Source organism: Crocodylus porosus, unplaced genomic scaffold, assembly GCF_001723895.1.
Source record: "Crocodylus porosus isolate Cpor-Errol unplaced genomic scaffold, CroPor_comp1, whole genome shotgun sequence".
In the NCBI taxonomy this organism is placed as follows: domain Eukaryota; kingdom Metazoa; phylum Chordata; order Crocodylia; family Crocodylidae; genus Crocodylus; species Crocodylus porosus.
Genome location: NW_017728912.1, coordinates 12,820,361 through 12,845,389, shown reverse-complemented (window position 1 = coordinate 12,845,389; position 25,029 = coordinate 12,820,361). Strand labels below are relative to the sequence as shown.

At 42.6% G+C, this 25,029-nt stretch overlaps 1 protein-coding gene across 2 annotated transcripts in view; it reads right to left on the bottom strand.

The window, feature by feature from the left end:
• The window catches only part of SEC24D (SEC24 homolog D, COPII coat complex component), a 91,186-nt gene that overhangs the window by 55,747 nt on the left and 10,410 nt on the right, over positions 1 to 25,029 (bottom strand). Inside the window, exons 3-9 of one of the 2 annotated variants that reach the window (XM_019534047.1) lie at positions 21,095 to 21,221; positions 17,390 to 17,538; positions 15,071 to 15,340; positions 13,937 to 14,058; positions 9,434 to 9,545; positions 8,620 to 8,730; positions 6,922 to 7,049 (exon numbers count right to left, since the gene is read on the bottom strand). In XM_019534047.1, coding sequence (XP_019389592.1) covers positions 6,922 to 7,049; positions 8,620 to 8,730; positions 9,434 to 9,545; positions 13,937 to 14,058; positions 15,071 to 15,340; positions 17,390 to 17,538; positions 21,095 to 21,221 — 1,019 coding nt within the window. The remainder of the gene's footprint in view (positions 1 to 6,921; positions 7,050 to 8,619; positions 8,731 to 9,433; positions 9,546 to 13,936; positions 14,059 to 15,070; positions 15,341 to 17,389; positions 17,539 to 21,094; positions 21,222 to 25,029) is intronic. The other variant, XM_019534048.1, reaches the window with a different exon arrangement.

Genomic DNA, 25,029 nt, shown 5'->3' with positions numbered 1-25,029 from the left:
AAACAAACTCATGTAGGGCCTGGTTTATGATGATAACTGTGAAAGAGAAGTTTATTTTTATAGCCTGTTGCTAAAACAGTGGCTGACTAAAAATAAATCCTGACAAACAATGATACCATTTTCTTTAAAAAGTGTAACAAATACTTTCCATAGATCATCCAAATCAGGATATTAAAGGTGAAGAACAGTTTTGTTCGAGGAATAATAAATAAGATAGTATAGTAGTAGCTTTTTGGATAAAGGAAAAAAGTGTTATGCCCTTTTTGATTTTTATTTCAATCGATTTTCAAGGTGCAGATGGAAGGCTTGCTGATCTAGGATTACCTAAATCTACTACAGGCACTTTGAAATATAAGTAGAACATTTCCAGCCCTTTATTTCTCTGGACCAGAGTCCAATTTTTAAAAAAAAAGAGTGCATAATTTTATATTGGCACCTCAACTACTTCTTGCTTGAGCTCCTTCATAATCCCAGGAGGAATTCTGGGTTTAGTAATGTGTTGCATTCCAAATTATCCATTTTCTCCAGTTACATAACATTCTGTCACTTACCAGAAAAGAACACTACAGGATAGGAATATCCCCTACCTTCTTAGAGGTAAAGACTAAGGCAAGTAAGTAATTTAGGCTATGAATACACATTGCATTTGTCCCTGGACAAGTTGTGTCTACTTTTGTTCTGGAACAGAAATATCCTGGGATTGGCATGTACACACCTCACCCTTCTAATCAGGGTTCAGTCAGTAAATCAATGATCTGCTACTTTTCTGCCATTAATTCAATAATAGAAACCCAAGATAACTGTTCAGATGTCCTGGGACAAACTGTTAGTACTACTTACCCCATTAATCCCAAAACAATGGGAATAAATGTCTGAACAAATCACACTTTCTCCTTAATAAAATGGTATATTCTGAGACAAAGCTTAGTCCCTTACCTCATTTATCCCAGGACAATGGGAATAAATGTCTGAACAATCACACTTTGTCCTGAATAAATGGTATATTCTGAGACAAAGCTATCATGTGTTTGTAGCCTGGGCTGCTCAGCAGCATTTTACTTCTCTAATTACTCCCTTTCAGTCCTGATGATTTAGCGGACTGATTCTTTCACAGAATCTATTTAAGGAATCTGTTGTTTTCTCTAGGAAAGATTTATTTAAGTACTGAGAAATCATTTCTCTAAAAACCATCCCATTGTACTATTTTAAGAGTTTTACATGTGGATGGGTATTTGTTGTTTGACTGAATTTGGTGGCATGTTCAGCCCTACTGAACACTGTGCATTTAACTTCCTTTTAATGATCTGGAGGCCATTAGTGCAATAGTATTTTTATATTCTGACAGCTTGGGTTTTGTCTTCTTCAAAATCTAGTTGTGCTCTTCTCTACTTCAAATTTTTATCCTACGGTTTTTATGTATCCTTTAGATAGGGTTTTGTTTGTTTGTTTACCTGCTTTACCTGTGGCAGGTTAGTGTGTTAGGTCTATGTTGTGTCAGGGTTGATGGTAGTCTTATGTAGAGTTTAGATTATGGTTTATACGCACTGGTTTGGATAGGGATGGTCCTGCCTCAGGCAGGGTGTTAGACTAGATGACCTCTAGCAGTCCCTTCCAGACCTACTTCTCTCTACAACTCTATTCTATTAATTCTATCAAATTCCATCATTGTCAGATGTTCACTGCAATGCATTCTATTTATTTTTTCTCCTAAACTTCTTTCATTTGTGTTTTTATGGTTTTTATTCTTAAGTAAGTCCCTGTTCTCATTTAACTTCTTCATCTGACATCCAAATTAGTTGAGAGAAACTACCCATGGGTTTTTGTCTTACTCCTGTATTAGTTTATTGGTTATTTGCATTCCACTTTTACTGGATACATAAATACCATTGTACTATAAATGTCCCCAACAAACTTACATATGCCTCAGGTCCTGCCAGCTTTCCCCCAGCCCCTATTTTAAACACACCCTCAAAACCTTTTGTTTTACATTCTGTTCTATGAAGGTGGAGCCCAAACCCATCTGCAAACATTCCACATCTCCAAACATTGCTCAGTGCTTAATAAAAACTAACATCTCTCTTCTTACGCATGCACAGAAGCTGACGTTCCTTTTGCCAAGGCAGACAACAGCATTTAACAGAAAGCTAGCTACTAGGCCTGTGTGAAGCAGCATTATCTGCTTCGGATTAGCCCGATTCGGAGATTCAAATCACTGTCCCAATTTGGCCGAATCGGATCTCAAGATTTGGCGCCGCTTCAGCGATCTGACCATAGACTAAACAGACAGCAGTCCTCACCACGCTGGACACAGATGTCTCTAGCTGGTAAGTCTGTTGTGGTGGGCGGAGGGGGGAGGGAGGGACTAGGAGTGAGGGCTATGCCCTGCTGCCGCTTGCCCACTTCCACCCGGAGCGAGCCGTGCCTGCATCACACCCCCCTCCCCACCCCTGGCCTGGCTAGGCAAGTGGCAACAGGGCATAGACCCTGCTCCCAGCACTGCCGCGCCCACATCCCACGCTCCCTCCCCAAGTCCAGGGCCCCCCACCCCGGCTGGGCAGCTTGTCCAAGTCCCAGCCACATTCCCTCCCTCCCCCATGCCCCTTTCCTACCCTCTCCGCCCACCACAACAGACGAACCAGCTGGAGGCAGCAGTGTCCAGTGTAGTGAGGACTGCTGCCTGTTTACTCTATGGCCGAATCTCCAAAGCGGCGCCTAATCTTTTCCGAATCAATTTGGAGGCTTCTGATTCATTTGAGACTTTTTAATTGGTTTCCCAATTCTATTTGGACTCGGAAATTCAGTTGCTGAATCGCCTCTGAATTGAATCAGCTACTGAAGCTTTTTAGGGCTGTGCAAAGCTATCACTGAGACTAGAACAAAGCTTTCTAGTCTACATATATCTTCCGGCACCTCTCTCTCTAGTGCCCTATGCCAACATTTCTCAACCCATGGGTCATGACCCAAAAGTGGGTTGCAAGAATATATGAAAGGACCATGAACAACTTTAAAAAATGATTCTCTTTTAAAGGAGAAAAATGTGGGAAAACGTGGCTTTTCCCTTGCAGGCTGGCAAAGTTCCAGCCTGTGAGAGGCTGCTTGGGGGGGGCCCCCCCCACACCTTTCCCTGCCCCCTACAACTGTGGACTCGGGCATGAGGGTGGAAGGCAGTGGTTCAGGAGTGAGGGGCACTGGGTTGGGACCGGCCATTGATGTTTACAAAAAAGGTTGAGAACCACTGCCCTATACCACCAGGAGAGGGGAAACAAGCTCCTGCAGCCCCCAGAATGACAGTTCTCCTTTTGTCTGTATGTAAGGAATGTGTTAGATTTTGAATGCTGAAGCCATAATCCCAAAAATATCAGAAAAGTTTCCAGATATCAACGGACACAACCCAGCTGATTTAGGGTGTGAGGGATGACAGCACTGGGGAAGGGAGGCTCACAGAACCTTAGAATCTACCTGGCACACAGGCCAGTTTAAGCCAGCTTCGGTAATTATCAGCAGATCAAAGAAGTGGATGGCAACCACACTACCACTCCCTTGGCTCTGCACATATCCCAGTACAATTTAAAAAGTTAACACCTTGAAGGACTTCTCTCTTTCAGAAATGATATGGGGAAAAAGGAGGAGGAACTAGGAAGGGAGGAAAGACTCCATTCCTCCCTGCTTCCCAGCAGCTTGGTGCCGATTCAGAGCCTCCTACATGGTGAGGGAAGAAGGGAGGCCAGGGTGGAAGGGCACCTCCTATCTATTCCACAGGGAATAGAAACTTTCAGGGAAAGTTCTAAGCGACACTGCACATGCCCCTATTGACTTCAGGGAAATAAAAACAAGGCAAGTTAGAAGAAATCAAGCTATCAGATTTCTGCCCCCTAGAGCTGGGGGCAGAAGAATCTCTCCAGGGCTCTCTGCTGCTGCCACCTTACACTAACCAGATGCAGCAGCTCAACTTGTTGAGAATCTGTAGCCAGGGGCATTAAAGATTAAGGGGAGCATTTTATAGACAACTCCAGTTGGGATGGATTGAATTGCTTGGTAAAACAATTTATTCCATAATACAGCATAATAAAATCAAAATCCCTACTCTAGATACCAGTCTCTTCTAGAATCTGGTAAGCAGCAGTGGGTCCTATCTTTAAAGACTGCACTGGAAACTCACCTAACATGGAAACTGGTCACAAGACAAGATTGCTTCAAATTCCCTAGCAGCTTTTAAACCTAATGCCATGGGCAATGAGATGCAATGTCAGGAAAGACCATTAAGAAGGCAGATATATATACACATGCAATTTGTAACAGGTTAATTTCAACAATAAATGGTTCTTAAAGCCCAATGCATGCTAACTGAAATGTATACTTATGCAGCATTCATAAGCCTATCGCTGCTTGAGTGAACCTAATCTATGCTCATGACTTTTCAAGTATTATTTTATTAACACTGCAGAGAGAGAGTTGATATATGCAAGATCCATTCATCACCATCTATTTGGTTCATACAACACACATATTTTCTAAAGTTCTTCGTGTGATCATAATGCAAAATATATATCTGGCATTAGGAGACCAAATGCCAATTTTGTCATTGGTCTAGTAAAGAGTAATAATTTAGCTCTCCTAGGGTTTCTAGATTCTTTAGCTAGTCCTAGTCACACAGATATCTACAGGCATTTCATATATTTCATAGGCATTTTACAGCCACAGTTCACTGAACCTTCATAATATTTTCTCAAGAAGCCAGGACTGAATTTCCTTTATTGTTAGTGTGAACTGTTTTAGAAACGGCAAAACATTAGACAAACTGTTGAAGTACAGAAATTACAATGACTAGTTAAAACCAGTTTCCCCTTCACTTGTCTAATAATCAACATATCTTAGTAAGACTAGACAACAAGCTATCTCCAATTTATCAGAGTATGGAGTCTCACTGTGTGCTCAATCCTGCAATGCAAGTCATCATCCAAAATGCTGCTGAAACGCATGTAAGGGAACTCCTATGACATACTGAATACTCTAAAACAGGGGCAGCCAATTATTTTGGGAAATACTTAAGTATTTCTGGGGGCAACCGGAGGGACTTCTGGTGGCAAACGTCAGAGGTCAGCGGGTGGGACTTCTGGTCCCAATATGGTCACCACGGAGCAGGGCAAGGGTCAAGGCTACCAATGTGGCCCTCCACAGCTCACCTAAACTCATTAAGTGACCTAAAGAGTGCTGCACATAGGGGCAAGGAGCACAGCCCATCTGGCCCACCTCTATTGCAGGGGATTTGTGCCGTATGCTTGCAGCTCCCACGGTAGAGGCAGGTGGGGCAGGCTATGCTCCTTGCCCCCACATGCAGCACTGGACGGAGCTGAGTAACACCGAGTACCAGTGCCTGCATGGGGCACGAGAGCCCATGTCTGCTGCTGCCGCCCACAGGGGACTGCACACCATGTGGGGACTGTACATCATGTGGGGGAGTGTGTGGGGGTCCACCTCCTCACCCTCCCTCACACACCCATCCTGCCCAGCTGAGCTCAGTGCTCCTGCTGCTTCCCCTGGGCTGCCTGCCCCCGCCCAGCTGCAGCTCCCCCTCTCCTTCCCCCTCAATCTCTGCCGCTTCCCCATCTGCTGCCCAAAATTAGTGGGATTCTGGGGAAGCCAAGCAAGTCCCCCCACCCTGGGGCAGCTGCAGCCCTTCCACCCAAGAGGGTGGGAGTGAGGCACAGTTGGGGGGAGGGTGTATACATGGGTGCTTCACTCCCACTCTTGTGGATGGAAGGGCTGGGCAGAATACAATTCACTGGTGGGTACCCGTGGGCCAATTTAAAGCGTCTAGTGGGCCGCACATCTGCCTCATGCCGTATTTTGCCTGTTCCTGCTCTAAAAACATTTTGTGCTTAAAACCATTAGCTCCAGTCATAAATAGCTTATTAGGAGACTTGAAGACTCAAGTGTATGTGAATCTCAAGTCTCACTTAACACTTGAATTTGGTCAAAGAGGCCATCTAAAAGAAAAACTGTTTAAAATAGTCAGTTTACAAGAGAAGAGTCCCTCATCCAAAAACCCATAGCTTCAATGTTAATAAATAAAATAAATTAAAACAAATATTATGGGCAGATTAGTTATTACTGTTTGACATTGTACAGCTTTTTTCCCCCCACATAAAGATCTTTTTCATCATTGTGATCTTAAGAACAGAGCTACATATTATAGCAGCAACATATGAGGTGGTATGTACAAGGCTGGTGGTACTGCCTACCAGTAAGACTGCTAGCATTTCCTCACTGTAAACACTTTTTTATTTTACTAACTCTTTGCCAAGCTGAAAAGGGCTAATATTTCCCATGCTGGACATGTGCGATTTTTTTTTTTGGAAATTTTTTGTCAAAAGAGTTCGGCCATTTTCTACGAAAGAGGCTAGGGAAAAATATATTATTTTTTTTCCAGAAGAATCCTTTTTAAAAGCTTTAGTTCTCTCATGCTTTGGCTGGGTGCATTTAGGATTTGGAAAAATGTCTCTTGCCCCGCCCATAAAAATCCATCCAACTTTGGCCAAGTTATAAGCATCTGAAAACAGTAGTACATGTAGGATCAGAAGAGACTTCCTAGATTTTAGCAGCAGAATTTCCTGGAGTCTGCCCATGCTTTTTAGGAACTTCCCCTGCAATTACAGCTGTGGGTTGTTGCAAACTGGGCTAGTCCTGAACCACAAAAAGTAAAATACTCTGGAATTTAAAGTGACTTATGGCAGTGGAAGGCAGAGAGAGAGGACAGCCTATTCTTTCACTGGCATTTCCACAAAGCTACACCCTGGCTAAAGTGCAGACTGTCTTACAAAATTACTTGTGTAGACAGTTTTTCTAGTCACCAAACACTAAACTGCAACAACAAACTATATTAAACTATCATGAAGTAGATGACAGCTAATTACTCCTCACCTCATTTGGTGGAACAATAGCAAAAGGCGTGACAATAGCTGCGAGTGGAATCCGAGCCTGTTTGGCCATATCCGAAGAGGCTGGAAAGCAGTATGTTGTACATCGGATGTAACGAGGGCTGGCATTGCCTAAAACAGGCAACAAAAAAAAGACAAAGCCAAAACTTGATAATGACAACATGAATGTAAGTGATAGATGATTCATAATGTATATACCCTAACAAGAGATTCTTTGTCTAAGTGAGTTTCTTCCCACTTCCACCTTACTTATTATCAGAGAACTTAAAAGGACCTTGGAAGCTAGACTTCTATATCCCAAAGGTATGTCTACATTACAAAATGCAATGGTGTGTAAAGCTACTCAAGCTGGCTGGGTACTGGAAGAATTACAGCACATTAGCAAAGCGTGAGTTAAATTTACCCTGGGGAGAACTGCACTAATGTGGTTATACTGCTTCTGCCACCCCTGGCTAGCACAGGTATCTCTACCTGGGACTGTATGGTACAGCACAGACAGCCACTAAAAGTCAAGGAGGGCTGGGCATTTAACTTCCTAATCACCCTTTTAAAAATCTCTGCCCACAACTTTAATTCTTGGTTTCTTCTTTAAAATGTTTTTGTTCAAAGCTCCTTGCCTTCAATCATTGGAATAGACAGAAGTATTTACACCAAAACTTCTCCAGAGTTCATCCAAAACAAAAAGAAATAGAGGTCTATCTAAACAGTATCACAAACTTAATCTACGTAAAGAGATTTATAGTTTCAAGTCTTAAGTTAAACATGGACATAGAAGTTGAGATACACAAGCACAAGGCACGGCAGTCTGCAGATGCCAGGATGGAAATGGAGTTATACAAGCAAGCAGAAAGTTAACCCAGAAAGCAATTTTTGTGTGTGTGTGTGTGGGGGGGGGGCATTTAAATTTCAGCATGGATGCCTTTAAAATTTCATGTTTGCTCTATTTTTCCTCTCCATATGCATATCTTAAATGCCAAGCTCTTAAAATGGCAGGGGAAGTTGAAGAGAGTTCTTTAATTAAGAATTTTGTCTAAAGTTATTATGAGGTCATTCAAATATTTTATTTCAAAATTAGACACAGAAAAATACCATCTCTGTATTTTTAATGTTTCATTCTTGTAGCTGAAAAACTGAGTTCCAGGAGTTCCATGGAAGCTACATTAGATCATCTTTGACAAGCCCTTTGTCACATGGAAAATAGTCAGCCAACCCCATATAAATGCAGTGTTTTTAGGATATGCAATTCTTACTAGTAATTTAAGTAATATGAACTAACATGCAAGTTTAACTGTGGATTTTAAGACTCAATGGGTGCTTGCAAACATAAAGAAAACCCCAAAAGAAACAAAAACTGCACTTTAAACTCAGCAGGATCCTGCACTGAGCCAATGCACATCGAGAAGAGGCAGTGCATTACTTCAGCCTGGCTCACCCGATATCTGTAAAGATAAGCCACTTTAGTGGAGCTTTTTTGGCACTTTTACCTAATAGCTGATGAAATCAGCTTTAGCTAAAAAGTGCCAAAAAGTGCCACTGAAGTTCCTTATCTTTACAGAGGCTGCAGAGCCAGGTTGAAGTAAGTTTGGTAAAGCACAGGTTTTAGTTTTTTTAACATTTGCAAGCAACCAAGATTGTTATTCCTTTAATGACATTTTTGAATGTGCTATTGAAGAGACCTCACCTTGGGTAAATTCATCAGTACATGAAGGATTCTCTTTGGAGGTCACAAATGTTTCTGCTCTGAACGTTGAGGTTTTTTTGCTCAAGGACTGACAATAGTAAGATCCTAATCCTGAGAAGTGATGAGCATTTCAACCACCTATGCTGTGGGATGCTCAGACTGTCAGGAAAAGAAAGCCTTAAACTATTACAGAAAAGCCACAATCCTGCAAACACTTATCCGTATGCAGTTAAAAACTGAAGCCGAAAAATAACGAAGCTAATGAAAATATTCAGGCTCATAAAGCTAGCCATACACTGAAGTATTTGCGGGGTCAATGCAGTTGAGTAAAAGGAGTACTCCCATGTTGCAAGCCTGCATTTCTCTCACTTGGATGATTTTGTTGTTAGCAACACTGCCATGGAAATAGGGTAATGGTAAGCACATTGTTCCAAATTACTACGTTTAGTATCATCATTTCTTTTTCATCCTGCATTTCTAACAGTTAACTACTTTAACTAATGGCTTAAAAAGGAAAGCTAGTTATGTTTCACAAACACATATAGATGAACTGGTGCAAAGGAAAATAAACCATTAAAGCAACATTATAGACTTTTCTTTCATTTATGGCATGAAAAAATACTGTATATTTAATTTTTAGAAGTGTTGCACATCCGAATTCCACTGAAATTAATGGAAGACACAGGACTGTCAGTATTTCTGGAAGTCTATGCATTTGTGTTTTGGTTCCTAGTTACAGAATTCCAAGTTTAAGCATAATGAAAAGATACATTTTCATCTAGTAAAAAGACCAAGTAATAGCACACAGAGTTACCTTGATCTTGCACCACACAATCCGTGGTGACGAGAGGAGGAACTTGACCTCTGATATTTGTAGCATAAGTTTGACCTCCTCTAGAAGCCTTGTCATTTTCAATTACCTGAATCTGAGGAACAAGCAGCAAAGAACAACATGAGAAAGGGAAAGCTATATTTTCATAAAAAGTTTAGTAGTATGCACAACCAATTAACACGATCTACACAGATATGCACAGAAACAGTCTTTCTAATATGTAGATACAACACACAGGTTTCCAAGACATCCACACTCAGAAATCTGCGCACATATCTGAACGTGTAAACTACTGTTCTATAAGCGTGGTTGCTTGTAAGCACTCTATATGCAGGACTCACTGTAGGACCAATCTGTATAAATCTCAAAACACCAGAAGCTAATGGCTTGGAAGACAGTGTTAGGAGACAGGTTAGCCAGTTGCACAAGTGCAATACTTATGAACAAAGTACACAGGTTTAAAATCTACAGTTGCATACAAACAAACTCCCAATTCTGGATCTGATCATCTCAGCCCCTCCAGATCAACCTAGGGGTGACAACTGGGACTCAGGGTTATCTTTGCATCTGCAAAACAATGTTGCCAGCCAGTACACCTCATAACCAAGTGTATGAATAATCCATCAGTTAATATTCTCTTCCTGGCTGTGCTACCTTTCAGTGTTACCAGTCAGGTACAATGGTGTAGAACTTTTGAAAGCAGCCCTGTGGTATTCAGCACTATCATTCTTCAGAGTCAGCTTGTCAGGCTGCGTTAAGTTAATTCCTAAGAAGGCAGCAAAGGTAAGCAACCATTTGCTTCTTAAGCCCTATCTAAAACACAAAGCTCCACTAGTTTAAAATTAAATGCAAAGCACTGAACAGATTTCATTACATAGGGGAAACTCTCTGTGGACAGCTGTACACATGTTTAAACCTGGTTTACAGCAGCTAAGACTGCACCTATCATTTACTAATAGATGAAGGATTTACAAAGACTGTCAGCCAGAAGCCACAGAGACAAAAAACCCAAAAAACAAAGTTAGTAAGGAACCTATTAATTGCTATCCAAAAAATATTGTAATACTGAGAAAAAAAATAATAACCATCTTGGGCAAGTAGCATTTGAACCCTTTCCTAGACTAATTAAAACAGAAATGTTACACTTAAATGTCATATCTGCTCTTCATGTAATTTTTATGTATTGCCTTTTGGTATGCAGTGGGGTTCCTTGGAGATTTCTCCTCCGTCTTGGCTTACATACCTACTGCTAGCTCTTTGCACCAAGGAAAAAATTATTTACTGTAAAAAAGAGATGATTGTGAGCTATTTACAGACTAGGCTATGTGGAAAATACATTCAGATGGTGCTCAACAGTTAACTGACCTACGCATATCATTATTCTTGGAACTAGTTTTTGACAAAGCACAGATGTTGCTTTCCAGAGATGTTGTTAGAGCACAGACCAACCGTTAACATTTGGAAGAAAATATAATCAACACTGGCTGTGCAGAAAAAGTAAAATTTAACTGGCAAAACCTATTCAACTTGATCACATAAAACACAAGAAAACATGCACATGGTGATACTTCTCATTTTGAATGAGCTCTTTTGCCCTTTACAGGAATGATCTGGGTCAATGTCTCTTTTAAACATGTCATTCTGATCCTAACTGTGCTGCTAAAATAAACCCTTTAACCTCTTTGAACAGTACTTTCTAAGTTGACGCTGTTTATTCTACTATGGTAATTGAAACAAGACATCAGAACATGCTTTTATACCAGGGATTTTTTATTTTTGTTAATGTGACTGAATATTTTATCTTCCTTCATGAAAATATAGTATCAAATGGTGAGATGCTTAAAAATAATCCATTAAGGCAATACCTACATTTGCGAGTTATATGAGCAAATGTATTTCTAAGCATGCATTTCAGCTACTTCAGTTACTTAGCCTGAACATCACCTCAAATGAAGGGAAATTGGGTTTTTATAGAAAATAGAGAACATTTTTCCAGCATTATTTCTGTATTTAATATTAAACAGTCATTGGATAAAATACATAATTAGTTGTGGGAACAGGGAATGACACTTAAGCAAGTGCCCTCACCACTAGGCTAGTCATACTCTCTCTGCCTAATGAACCTTGAGTTCTTCTCTCCTTAGTAGTTCAGCATCAAGAGGAAGTGCATATAATGCTCACTCCTACAGAAGTCATCAACCTGGTGATTAGGGAAGTTTTTAGGAAGCAGTGGAAGTGTTGGCTGCCCACTTCCTAAGCAAATGTTCTAACTGCTAGACTATTACATAGAAGGGGATGTATCACCACCACCATATTCTCCCCATCACCCTCCCCCAGCTGTGTGTTAAGTACATCCCACCAGAGAAAGCCCCTCAGAAGATTAAAGTAGACACATATTTTGGCTTTGGCCTGCTTTACTAAGTGTAAGCTTGAAGTTCTGCAGGCAAAGCACCTCTGTAATGGCCAGACCTGCAACTCTACACCAATGATTTAACCAACCTCTGCCAAGCAGGGTATGGTTTTTGCCACCATGCAGCAGCTAAATTAAATCATTCAAGTATGTCAGTGCCTTTAGCAGTCGGTGCTTTCCCAGGGTGCACACCGTACTCTGCCAGCCCAGCTGCTGAGTGGAACTCTATAGAACCTCGAGAGTATCTTGTGCACATATTCTGGCAGCAGAGACAGGTAAGCATAGTCACAGCCTAGTTTCTGGAACCATTATGGGCTTAGGCCTGAGTGAAGCACTAGGCTGCTCAGCCCCATCAAGACTAAGGCAATCTGGGGCAGGCACAGAAATGTAACAGTAAGAGCCTCAGGAACTTTAAAGTCAAAGAAGAATGTGAACTAAGAATCAGAAGCCTCCAGGATTCAGCAGCAGCTGAACAAAAGTTTCCAGGACTATTTTTTTATTTAGGCATCTAAATATTGCATAAATTCTAAAAATAACATCATAAAAACAGAACCAGATTCAATAAAGGGTTAGAAACTAGGGCTGTGCGAAATTTCAGCAGCTGTTTCATTTCGGAGGCGTTTCACCACGAAACACTGAAACTGAAATGGAACGGGAGGCTCCAAAACCATCCAAAATGTTTCAGAAAGGTTTCATATGTTTCGGAGGCACCCTCTGGGAAGAGTCTGGCACAGCCCCGCAGCCCTCCTTTTAAAAGTTGGGAGGCTGGGGCCAGGCAGGGGATGGGGCCAGGAAGGGCAGCCATGGGGGCTTCTCGCGCAGCTTCCCACATCTGGGCCAGAGGCAGGCACAGCTGGGGGAGCCACGGGAGAAGCCATCCCATGGCTGCCCTGCCCGGCCTCAGCCTCTCAGCACTTTAAAAAAAACCCAACAAAACAAAAAAAACCCGCATTCACCAGCTGCAGCAGCGGCATTGGGGCCTCTGAGGGCACATGGCAGAGCCGCCCTGCACAGCACGGGGATCACTCCTCCCCGCTTGGCACCCATACCACAGCTGTCCCATCGCATGGGTGCAGTGCTGCTTGGCAGGGCGTCGAGTGCTGTCTGGGAGCTGGGGAGGCTCCACCTCTCAGCAGGAGCCCTGCACTGCTCAGTTCCAGTGGTCCCAGATCCCAGACAGTGTTCAGCACCCTGCTGAGCCACACTGCATCTGCACCATGGGGCAGCTACCATGCGGGTGCCAGGTGGGGGGGCGATCCCCACTGCCCCCAACTGTTCCACGCTACGCAAGGGGACTCTGCTACAAGCCCTCAGAGGCCCTGATGGCCACTGCTGCAGCCAGTCATTGTGGGCCTTTTTTTTTTTTTTTTTTTTCAAAAGTATCAGGAAGCTGGGACCGGGTGCAAGATGGGGCCAGGCAGGGCAGCCATGGGGGCTTCTCCCACGGCTCCCCCCACCTAGGAAGAGGCAGGCACAGCCGGAGGAGCCATGGAAGAACTTGCAGCCGCCAGCTGTGCCAGTCTCTCCCTGGCCAATGCAAATCAGCGCCAACACAGCATTGAAACTCCAAACAGATTCAGCCGAATCGAAACAGAACAGTGATCCGAAACAGTGAAACGAATCACTGTCCTCTGAAAACAAAACGAAATATAGCTGTTTCGCACAGCCCTATTAGAGACCTAAAGTAGATCTTTCTGGAGAAACAAGAGATGGTTATTTGTTGGCTTTTCAAGTAGAAATAATGTGGATGAAGCCCTAGGTATTGATCAGGTATTTCCCAAAGGGAAACACATTGTGTAATATTATCACACTAAGAAAGACTGAATGATATGCTGAAAAAAATAGTATTAAGGCTGCACACTGCTGTTACATTATACCCTACAGACAAGATTTTCCTCCAGATAGAGAATTCCACATAATTATAAATATATCCTATAAATCATTTTTAAACAAAAAGAAAAATGATCAACAAGTGACAGTGAAATAAAAGAAGAAACGTTAACTTTTACAATTTTTGCCAGCACAAAATGTTTTTATGAAAAGCAGTTCACTGCTAGAAGTCCCATATTACTTACTGGGCTTGGAATGGAATCAGGATCAAGCTTCTTCTGCTGTGGACCTGCAAGTTGGCCTGGACCACCAGGAAAAGCACCAGGATAAGAGAGCTGAGATCCTGCCATCTGAGGGCCATAGTTCACTGCAGCATTACAAAAAAAGTCATTGACAAATTTTCATCAATGCAACACAAAGTTTTCAGGGTTCTATCAGATGTCTGACATCTGCCTTCTCCATCAAAGTCCCAGTGAAATCAATAGATTTTGGCCCTTTTATTTTATTTTATATTTTTAAAAGAAAGCATGCGGCATGGGTTTCTTAGTTGTTTAATATGATTTGTCTGATTTTGCACTGGGCCCTAATCTGGGCTTCTATTTTTATGGATACAATTTTGTAAGTGCAGATAAATGTACCTGAATTTCTGTGCCTACTGTTTATTACTTCAAAGATAAGCTTCAAGGTAGGCATGGTACACCCAGAGACAACAAAATGCATGGGCCACTATACACTATGGTCTGGTCCATAGGGTCTTCCATGACCTAGATGGACTTGTTAGTACACAAGGTCTTGCTGTTAAGGAACACAGGTCCTAGTTGGCTTGAAAACTAAAGAGCCAGAAAAAAGGCAGAGATGAACCTACCTGCACCTGGTAGAACAGAGGATTGCATTAGCACTTATTCATAATTTTCAACACCACAAAAGACAATTTGCAAAAGCTGCTGCCGGCAGTCAGTGCAGGGAGAGGGAACACTCTGTTTCTTTCTGGAGCATTAGTAAGAAGCAGTCTGTAGAATGCCATCCCCTTCTTCATCCCCTTCCTATCAATTCATTTCGTTCATGACTTAAGTATCCCAATGGATTTAGCTTCTCCTTTCTTCACAGTGTATTAGACAGAATCTCTGCCTCTCCGCCCCTCTCCCTTCCCATGCCAAGAGTCACACTCTAATTGTCTAGGAAATCTATGGAAGGCTTTCCTCTGGCATCAACAGAAGTTAGATCAAGCCTTGTATGCCAAAAGAAAATAATGACACTTAGTTTCAAATCAGTAAAACCCAATTCATTGCAGCAATTCTAATGGGTGTTTGGCTGGGTATGGTGGAAGGAAGGAATGCTTCCTTTTAAAAATAAATAATACACCAAACTTCCATACTTACCATGCTGAGGGTGATACCCAGGCCCTGGGGGTTGTCCTGGAAGTTGCTGTAAATTGGCATTTGGAGGGCCAGATCCAGGGATCCCATCTTGCATGGCCAGTGGAGGCAATGAAGGCGGAGTACAAATTCCATTCAGATTATTTGCTGGTGTTGGAGGAATCTGAGCCCCTGGTGGTATGGCCATTTGTGGCTGCGTTGGTGGCAGTGGTGGACCTTGAAAAGATGCTGGAGGTCCAGAGGGCATGCGAGAGCTCGGAGAAGCACCAGGACCTGTGCAAAGGTATTACATTACACATCAATGATGGCTTACTAACATTATTTAATATTACTGTCTTCTAATACAGTGGCAGCTTGTATTAGAACATTGTAATGAAATGTGACAGTGCTGCCTTGAAAAAAAAAACATTTAAAAAAATACTTAGCTACACTACAAATGACATCTTACAGGTTAAAAAAACATAAGAAATTAAGCTTTAATCAAAACAGATTTTACATGCCCAAGGTTATACCCTGAGGCCTGATTTTTACAATAATGTTGAGTGCCCACAGGCTCCAAAACAAAATAAGCCCTTAAAGCTGTCTGGATTGGGATGCCCAAAAGCATTTTTGAAAACTAAGATTGCCCTGATGTTATTTGCAAGCTTTCAGGCACAATCACCCTTCTTCAGGCATAATGTCTCCCTTCTGCCCCAGCACAAGCAGAAGGGAGATACTGGAATTTGGAAGACAGCCCTGAACTTGACACTCTGACTCTAGGAGGTTGTCTATAAAGTATATCCTCTAGATACTGTTGTCTATCCTCTAGATAGCATAGACATTTTAGCCTCTGATTACTTTGTCTGCACCATAAAATTCAAGTCTACACTACTTATTCTCAGTTTCAGGTTTTTTAAAGAAAGATAAAGCCCAATTTCACCACAGGAAGCTAAGTTTTCCCTACTGATATACTACTCCATTGTACAAGCCCATTATTAATCCATAATACATCAAAGAAGATTTAGGATCAATTCTAAAAAATATCTGCAAAAAAAGTCCCAATAACTTCAGTTTGAGTTTGGGTAGCTTTCCTTGTTAAATAAAATGTTTTTTCCTCACTAGTCACCAGCATTACAAACTCCCTGGGATTGAAATCAACCTGAACTATTTTATTCTCAAATCACTATTAGTGGCAAAATGTATTGCAGACTAAATACCATTCTTTATTATAATTGGGCAATCTTCTTCCATATGATTCTTGTAACATTTGTATAACTTCATAGTCTTTTCTGTGGTTGCACAGCTGTAACTGAGGGCACAATTTAGCCCTGAAAATGGTATTCTGATGAGAATATGCAAGCAAGTACAAAATTCAGCTTACTCCTCTCAGCTGCATTCATTCTGCAGTGTTAATGAGAATAAAGACATAATACACTCTAATATAAGCAGATATAACATTAAAAACACCCAGGGAGCACCTCTTTTTAGTGTTATTTTCAAGATGAAATACTGTTTTTAGGAAGCAGTCTTAAAAAAAATTTCAACATTCACTGGAAAAAATAAAAATTTCATACTAATCATACTTTTTAAATTTAATATACAATACAATATTAGCCATAGCCACAAGAGTGTGGACAGTTGGTTCCCCAGGGACAATTAGCAGTGAGACACCTTGTGCCACTTCTAGTTATCCCTGGGGAATGTCTGGCTATGCACCCTCTGGTGAGCATCAGGTTACCTCAGGTGGGGTAGGGGAGGCTGAGGCCCAAACAGGGCTGGCCCCAGCACCCTTACCTGGAGTCCTGTGCATCTCCTGGGGCTGCAACAGCAGCAGCAATCCCGCCACTCGGAGCCTGGCTGGCATGTGGCACTCCACGTTTTTTGTGCACGTTTTTTTTTTTTTTACCCTTGCATATCCCTTGACCCCTGGTCAAAGCCCTCCCCACCCCCCTTCTTCCCTTGCAGCGCAGAGAACAGCTGAATGTGCAGTATGTGGTGCCACATACTACCCGGCCACACTCATCTGGATACAGCCACTGCATGCATCCAACACAAGAAATGTTTAGCAAACTGTACTTTCAAGAATCAAACCTGTTCAGACTGGTCTAACTCTGCTTCCACTACAGTCAGTGGGAGTTTTACCATTTTCTTCAGCACTTTGAAAACTTCCTCTCCTGAGTGGTATAAAATAATTTTATCTGTAAACAACTTCAACAGTGGGGTGAGACTGAAGTTTAAGAATCTGAATAGTGCTCAAGGCAGAGGTTATTATTAGTAAAGTGAAACAAAAAGAAAATCAAAATTGCTGACTCAACATGCTAACAGACAAACATGGACAAGTACCATAGCTATTTATCTGCATGGTGCCAAGCTGATTAGCCAGTTGGGCTGTGGATGAAGGGGATGCAGTATTTGCATATGGTGGCTGTGACTGATGACTGTAGGGAGGATAGGAAGGTGGTACACTGCTGCCAGGTGAAGGACCTTGAAACCTGAGGAGAAAAATTACATTTATATTGCTTAAGAAACCATTTCAGACAACCATAATTCACATGCCATTTAAACCATCAATAAGAAGCCAAACTGCCAAAGGAATCTCCTCAGATTTTGATCAAAGATGATATCTTCTATGTTAAAAGAAGATCCAGATCATTAAGAAAGAAAACTGGGGGCATGTGGAAATGGCAAATGTTCATTTGCTCACACAGTTACTCAGCTGAAGCAAAAAACTGTTAGGGCTTTACCTTTAAGCTTTTGCTCATGCAGTTTAGAAAAAACTCTTATGATCGGACCAGTCCAGAGTTCTCATGTCTTTTCCACTCTTGGGAGTGGAATCCATTCCCCACTCAGCTGGGAATGAATGAAAAATATTCCTTTCCGGTTAACAGAGGAATTCCTGTGGGAAGGGGGAAATAATGAGGAGAGGCTGTCCAACCTTCCCTGCATGTAGGAGGAGGAGGAAGAGCCTATATGGGGAATGCAATAGGTGGTATTTTGCTATGTGTGTCAGAGTTCAAATAATCTGGAAGTGAGGAGGCTTTGAAGTTGGGCAGAGATAAAGCGCAAGTGGATGACACAGAAGAGGAGAAGAGAGGATACATCCAACCTGACCAACACCCCTTAATTCGCCTGGTTTTCTTTCTGAATAACTGTCTTTTTGACCACTGCTTGCAGGAGGTCTTCTATGGTGCTGTACTTATATTCCATCTCTGAACATAAAGCAACTTTTCTTTTCCTGCATGTAAATTGCCATTAATTTTCTTTACAATTTTGTTCTTGGCACTTCCTAACTTTGAATACCAGTTCTTTCTAACCTGAATATAAGCAGTATATGAGATAAAGACAGCATATGATGGCAAGGTAATGAACTGAAAGTCAAAGAATAAAAGTCTCCAGTATTGCCACTGACTTATTAGGTGCCACTAGGACCCCTGCCACACATTATACTTACAATGTGATTAACCAGTTAATCACACTCTGAGCTGTAACCCAGCCACACATTAAAGTAATTAATGGTATCATAAAAAAAGGAATAAGTTATCCCACAAAAAATGTGAAGTGACTTTGTAGCTGGTTCCTATCACACCACTAATTGAACATGTGGCCAAATGCACCCTCACGACTAGGAGCCCACTGCTGATGGGGTTCCCAGCTGCAGGGGTGCACCATCAGCTATGGGCACTGGATCACCATGGTGTGCCTCCTCAGCTGGGAGCCCTGCCGGCTGATGGGACTCCCAACTACAGGAGCCTGCTACTTGCCAATGCAGGGGGAGTCTGGGATTGTGCTCCCAAGCTCCCCTTACATCAGCAATAAGGCATGATAGGATCTGATGTTTAATGCCATGATCACACACATGTGGCATGGCAAGAAATGCAATGGTGTGGATCGTGCAAGAGAGCCCACTGCACCTTTACCTGCATATCTGGCAGGCATCTAAGTCACTTCATCTCGCTTTTTTCCCATTACCATCCAACTACTTGTGTGTTTAGACTACAGACTCACTCTCATTAGTGCAGTGGAACTTAATCACCACTGTAAACCTTATTTACAACACTGAACTGCTATGTAGGTTCAGCCAAAGTAAATATCACAACATTATGTTGTCATTAGATGCAGTTTGATACACTTATGAAAGGGATTCTAGGACATGGTTACCAGAAAAAAAAACCCCACAAGAGAGTACTTCAGGACTGAAGGTCTCCTTCATGCTTATGTCTTTTCCCCTACTGGTTTACTTCCTTCTTTGACTTGGTTTTCTGAGAAGCTTTAAGTCATGACAAGTGACTTAAGTGCAGGGGGACTTGCAGGATACAATGAACAGGCTGTTGTACCCACTTCGTAGGTATAGTGAGAAAAAGGACAAAAGCCAACTGTCTTCAGTCATCCAAGAAACATACAAGTTTCACAGCACTAACTGCCTCCTAGGCTGTGTCCACACAAGCGCAGATGTCTGTTTCCCTGAGCACTTGTCCCTGGGGAATGCCTGTGCCACATGCCATCTGGTGTGAGGCAGGTTACCTTGGGTGGGGTAGGGGAGGCTGGGCCCAGCAAAGCATTACCTGGGGTCCTCAGGGAGCTGCAGCTGCATCACTCCTGAAGCTGGAAGCATGGTCGACAGCCGGAGCATCGCTCCAGCAGGGTAGGCTCCAGTTTTGGGTGGCATGCACTGCTGCCACATGCACCACCCCACTTTAAGGCATGGGGTTTTTTGAACCCAAGATCTCCCAGGGTCAAACCCGCCCCCCCATGCTGCAAAGTAGCAGTGCAGGGAATGCCTGTGTGTGTGGTATGTGGCACCACAGACAGGTCTGTGGCACCCAGGACCATCCTTGGGGGGAGGAGCAGCGGTGGCGCAGAGCTACCCCTCCCCAACGCCAATGCTGCTGCTGATGGCAGAGGCAGCTTCTTCAGGTCCAGGGCAGGGGCAGGGCCCCACAGGGGCTGATTTGTCCCAGAGCCTGCACCCTGCTCAGGTCAGCTCTGGTGGCACCACCCACATATCTGCGCTCACCTGGAGGTGACCCTAAAGTGCATATTGAATGATTTATTTTTATTATGATACAGCTATACTTGTTCTTCTAGATGTATTTTCATCTGATTGACAACCCTCAGTTCTACCTGATTCAAAGAATAGATTCACAATGTGGTCTCTTATACCTCAAAGGAATGCCCCAATTGCCAGGTAATTCAGTCAGTCAATCTCCCTTGTTCTATCCTGTGGAAGCTCTTACACTTGAAGAAATAAAAGTATTAATTGTGCCAGAGAATATGAAACTGACTTAACACTCTAGTGGTTAAAGCAGTCATCTAGTTGACATGACCAACAAAGATGCAAGTCCCTGCTCTGCATCTAACAGGAAAAGGACAATGAAATCCCCAGCCACTAAGCTTTTAGCTAGTCAGGCAGGTTGGCATGGGGTGCAGTGGGGTGTAACAGGGAGAGAGGTTTGTCTCCTTTTCCCTTACATTTTGATCAGAAATCAATTCTGGACCTAAGAAACCTTTCCAACAAGAAGGAAGGGGAAATACTGATACTTTTTGCTGAAATATTTCTGCTTCAATGAGCAGGCATTTTCCAATAAAAATCACAGCCCAAACATTCCCAAATCAGCTCCATTTTCAAATCAGCTCCACTTATCATTAAAACCAGGGCTGGCCAACTAGTGACCTGGAGTCTGCATTTGAGGGGTTAACCTGCCTCTGAGCTCCCAGGCCAAGCACCACTCCTTTCACTGGTCCCTTGCTCTGCTGCCACACTCTCTGGGCTCCCTGCTTCTTAACCAACCTACAGGGCTCAGGAAGCTTGAGACCAGGGGGCTCAGGAGACCTGGGGAACCCATGCATTGGACTGCAGTATGGCAGGAGGGCACTGGCATGGTGCAACAGCAGGCCCATGACAGGGGCATATGCCATGGCGCAATTGGATAGCCATGACCTAAACAGTTTCCAAACTGGCTGGATTAGAATAATTGGAAGATATGCATCCACTATGAAAAAGGCAAGTGAAAGAATTAAATAATTAACGTGGTTCATATGTAAAGTCACCTGTGTTGCTGATGCCCTGGTGTACCGGGCCCATTCTGGAGATTGGTCTGATTATACAGGTGGATGCCAGGAGGTGGGGATCCAACAGGAGCAGAAGATCCAAAAGGCACAGTTGATTTCAACATACCTACAAAATAAATAGCACACAAATACATTATATCTATTACATTACCACAGAACCATTACGTATTACCACAAAACCCTACTTTAAATGGGAATTCGTTGAGCACTAGCATTAAGTTTTCCACAGTAGTAGCTAAGACTGGATGAATTCAGAGAGAGCACTAGGAAGTCACCCAAAACATTTAATGGTGCTGAGCTGCTACTTGTGCCTTCTCATCCTCCCATTTTTTCCTACATCTGCCTCAGCTTGCAGGGATCCCAGTTTGTATTTACTGGGCATGTCTACACGTGCCATTAATGTGCAGCAATAAGTTATAGAGCATATTGCCCTCCAGTTTACTGCTACCAGGCACATAGTGTACACATGAGTTCAGACCGTAGCATATTAAGCCAGCAACGCTGGCTGGCAGGGGACCACAGAGGCCAGCCTATCAGCCCAGTGCTGCTCTGACTAGGCTCAATGTGCTGTGGAGGAGCTAGTCAGGGCACAAGGGTGCTTCAGTGCAGGGCTAACTGGCAGGCAGCCCCCACACCTTTGTGCCCCAGCCAGCCCAGTTGGCGTTTACACATGTACTGCTGAGCATGAAAAAAAAACTCGGCAGCAGGGTAGTACTTTTATTTAAAAGTTCTATCCTGCTGGGGAGTTTATTCGTTTTGCGCACCCCAATGGGAGCGCATATGTAGAGGCTGAGATGTTTACTGTGCAGTTAGTCAACTGTGCAGTAAGTGTCTCGTGTAGATGCAACAACTACCTAGAACATTGATTAGGAACAAAAAGGTGGAAGAAAGGGGAATATGAAAAGGGGAGGAGGAAGCAAAAGCAAGATAGACAATACAGGGAGGAAAAGAAATGACAGTGGGAAGGAGAAGAGGAAAAATGAAGGGGAAAAGAAGCTAGAAAGGGAAAATGCATGAGTTCAGAAAGAGAGCTTTCAACCTAGTGTAGAGAAAACCCTTTGATTTTTTTTTTAAACCAAAAGCATGATTGGTAATTTCAAGCCTTCCCATTAGGCATTTTAATGACAAGCATTCTTCTTTTAAGAAAATATTCTTTTTTTTCCCCCCTCAGAGTGTTGCATCTCAAAAGCGTTTGAAAACTTGCAACAGGCTCATTATGAAAATACCTCCTGAACTATTACTGGGATCCCCAAAATAGGGGATTCCTAAATACAGAGAAACTCAGAAAGCTGACTGATTTGTAGAAAGATACTACAACTTAAGTTAAAATGAACAATACAAATAGCTTTCAAATGTGTGTTTCTCAACTTATTTATCTTTGCCTTTAACTTAGCTTTTTTAATGTGAAAAATATATACATCTACCAAATCTAGTACTATCATTTCTGAATATTCTGACCAAAAAACTGCACACATTTCTAGCTTAAAGCCAGTAAATCAGGTTAACTCAGCCCTGATGTAAGATTTTATAGAAAGCCTGGTCTCCTAACAATACGCCAAATTGGTTCCTTCCACTCATTTCATGGCAACTGAAAATGCACACAGATTATAAAAAGAAAAAAAAATGGAAAAGAAAATGACTTTGTATTTAGTTTCTATGGATTTATTCCTGTCCAATATCTGAGAAAATGTAAAGACTAACAGGATTTTGTAATCTTGTAAACCTCTTTACCTGCAAAAGTATTTATTAATAATCTACTTGCTCTGATTTGTACAGTTCTGACACCTTTACTATCTCTTTACCTTTAGAAGATCCAGAATGATTTGAATACACTGGAGAAATGGTCTGCAATCAATCAAATGAGATTCAACAAGAACAAATGCAAAGTCCTGTACTTGGGACAGAAAAACTGCATGCGCAAACAGAGACTGGGAAATGAGTGGCTAGGCTGAAGTACTGGAGAAAAGTACTGGTCTATTGGGGATTACAGTAGACTAGCAATGCTCAACCTTTTGGCCCACCGGCCAGATGAGTACCACAGGACCTACCTTCAGGCTGGACTGGGCCTGGGGCCTGGAACCACCTCTCCCAGCTCTGCACACAAGGATTGGGCTCTAGGGACCTGGCACCACCCCCTCCTTCCAGGATTGGGTCCCAGAGGCCTGGCACCACACCTCTCCCAGCTCCCCAGACCACGGTTGAGCCCTGCAGGCCTGGCACCACCCCTGCCCAGCCCTACATGCTGGGTTGAAGGCTGAATCCACCACACAGGGCCCAGGGCTCCCCACAGGTCCAGAGCTTGTGGCAGTAATGGAGCAATTGCCACTGCTCCCCAACCACTAAATTTCTAGACCTATGGGGAACCCCATGGACCAAGTGAGACAGTACTGTGAGCCAGATCTGGCCAAAGGGCACCACTGAAACAGATTATAAGTTGAATGAGCCAAAAGTGTTCTCTTGTTGCAAAAAGACCAACAGCATACTGAGCTCTATTAAGAGGCGTGTCACTTGCAAATCAAGGGAAATTAATCTTCCACTCCATTTAGCACTGGTGAGACCTCACCTGTGTCCAATTTTGGGCCCCACTTCAAGAAGGATGTAGACAGCACAGGAAATTTGGAAAGAAAGTTTAGAAAGAGTCTAGCACTGAGAAGCAAAAATGATTAGGGGCCTGGGAAGCAAGTTGCGAGGAAAAACTGAAAGAGCTAGGGCTATTTAGGAGAAGCACCCTTTAGCACTATTTAGGACTAGCTAGGGCTAGTCAGGAGAAGAAAAAACTGGGAGAGGGGTAGATTTGATAGAAGTCTTCAAATACCTAAAGGGCAATTACAGAGAGGATGGAAATAGGCTTTTCCCTGTGGCCCTAGGGTACAGGACTAGGAGCAATGGTCTCAAGCTGCAAAAAGGTAAATTTAGGCTAGAAATTAGGAGGAACTCTGACTGTGAGGGTGGTCAAGCATTGTGGAACACGCTATCTAGAAAAATGGTATAATCTCCATCACTGAAAGTTTTCAAGAGCACATCAGAGCAGACATTCAATCTCCCAGAAGAAACTCTTCCAGGAGTGATTTAACCTTGGTCGTTCCCAGCGTAATTTTTCTCCCAGAGTAGCGATTTTTACTGTGAGAGAAAAAGTCTGAACATCTGTAACTCGTGGTTTCTGGAAAAGCAGTGAATCTCCCAGGAGAAACTGAATGGCTGTAGGAGACCACACACACTTGGTTGGGATGGTTTAACCAGGCTGATCCTACCTTGAGCAGGCAGCTGGGCCAGATAACTTTATATGGTCCCTTCCAGCCCTACTTTCCTATGATCTTAATGTTCATTCAACTGATTTCTGTGGCATCATGTTTAGTTTTCTTCCTCCCTTTCTAAGTCTTACTGTTTTATTAGTCTATTGCCCCAATACTTTTGTCTATATTCTGTTGACATTGCTGATATTACTCTGATATGAATAAAGGCTCAGACTATTTACTTTTGTTTTTATAAATCTTTGGCCACTTCCTTGCAGCAGCCATCATATACATCTCTTCTAAAGAAATCTGAAACAGGAGGTCAGCAATCTCTTTTCAATTTTGCATTTTTGACATTTAAAATGTCAGTATAGTCACCAAAGCAAATCATTGCTCTGCTTTAGCTGAAGAGCATCAGCTACAGTTTGCTCAGTAGGTACATTACCAGGGATCCTGGTTGTCTCTGACTTAAAAAAAAAATCCCCAATTTTTGGTTTAGAAAAAGTAATCTAAAATCCACGTTTTTCAGTGATTAAAATGAAACATGACTAATACATATTAGTGGTGTTTCATTTTAATCATGGAAAAATGTGGATTTCATAGATTTCATAGACATTAGGGCTGGAAGGGACCTCGGGAGATCATCGAGTCCAGCCCCCTGCCCAAAGGGCAGGAAGTCAG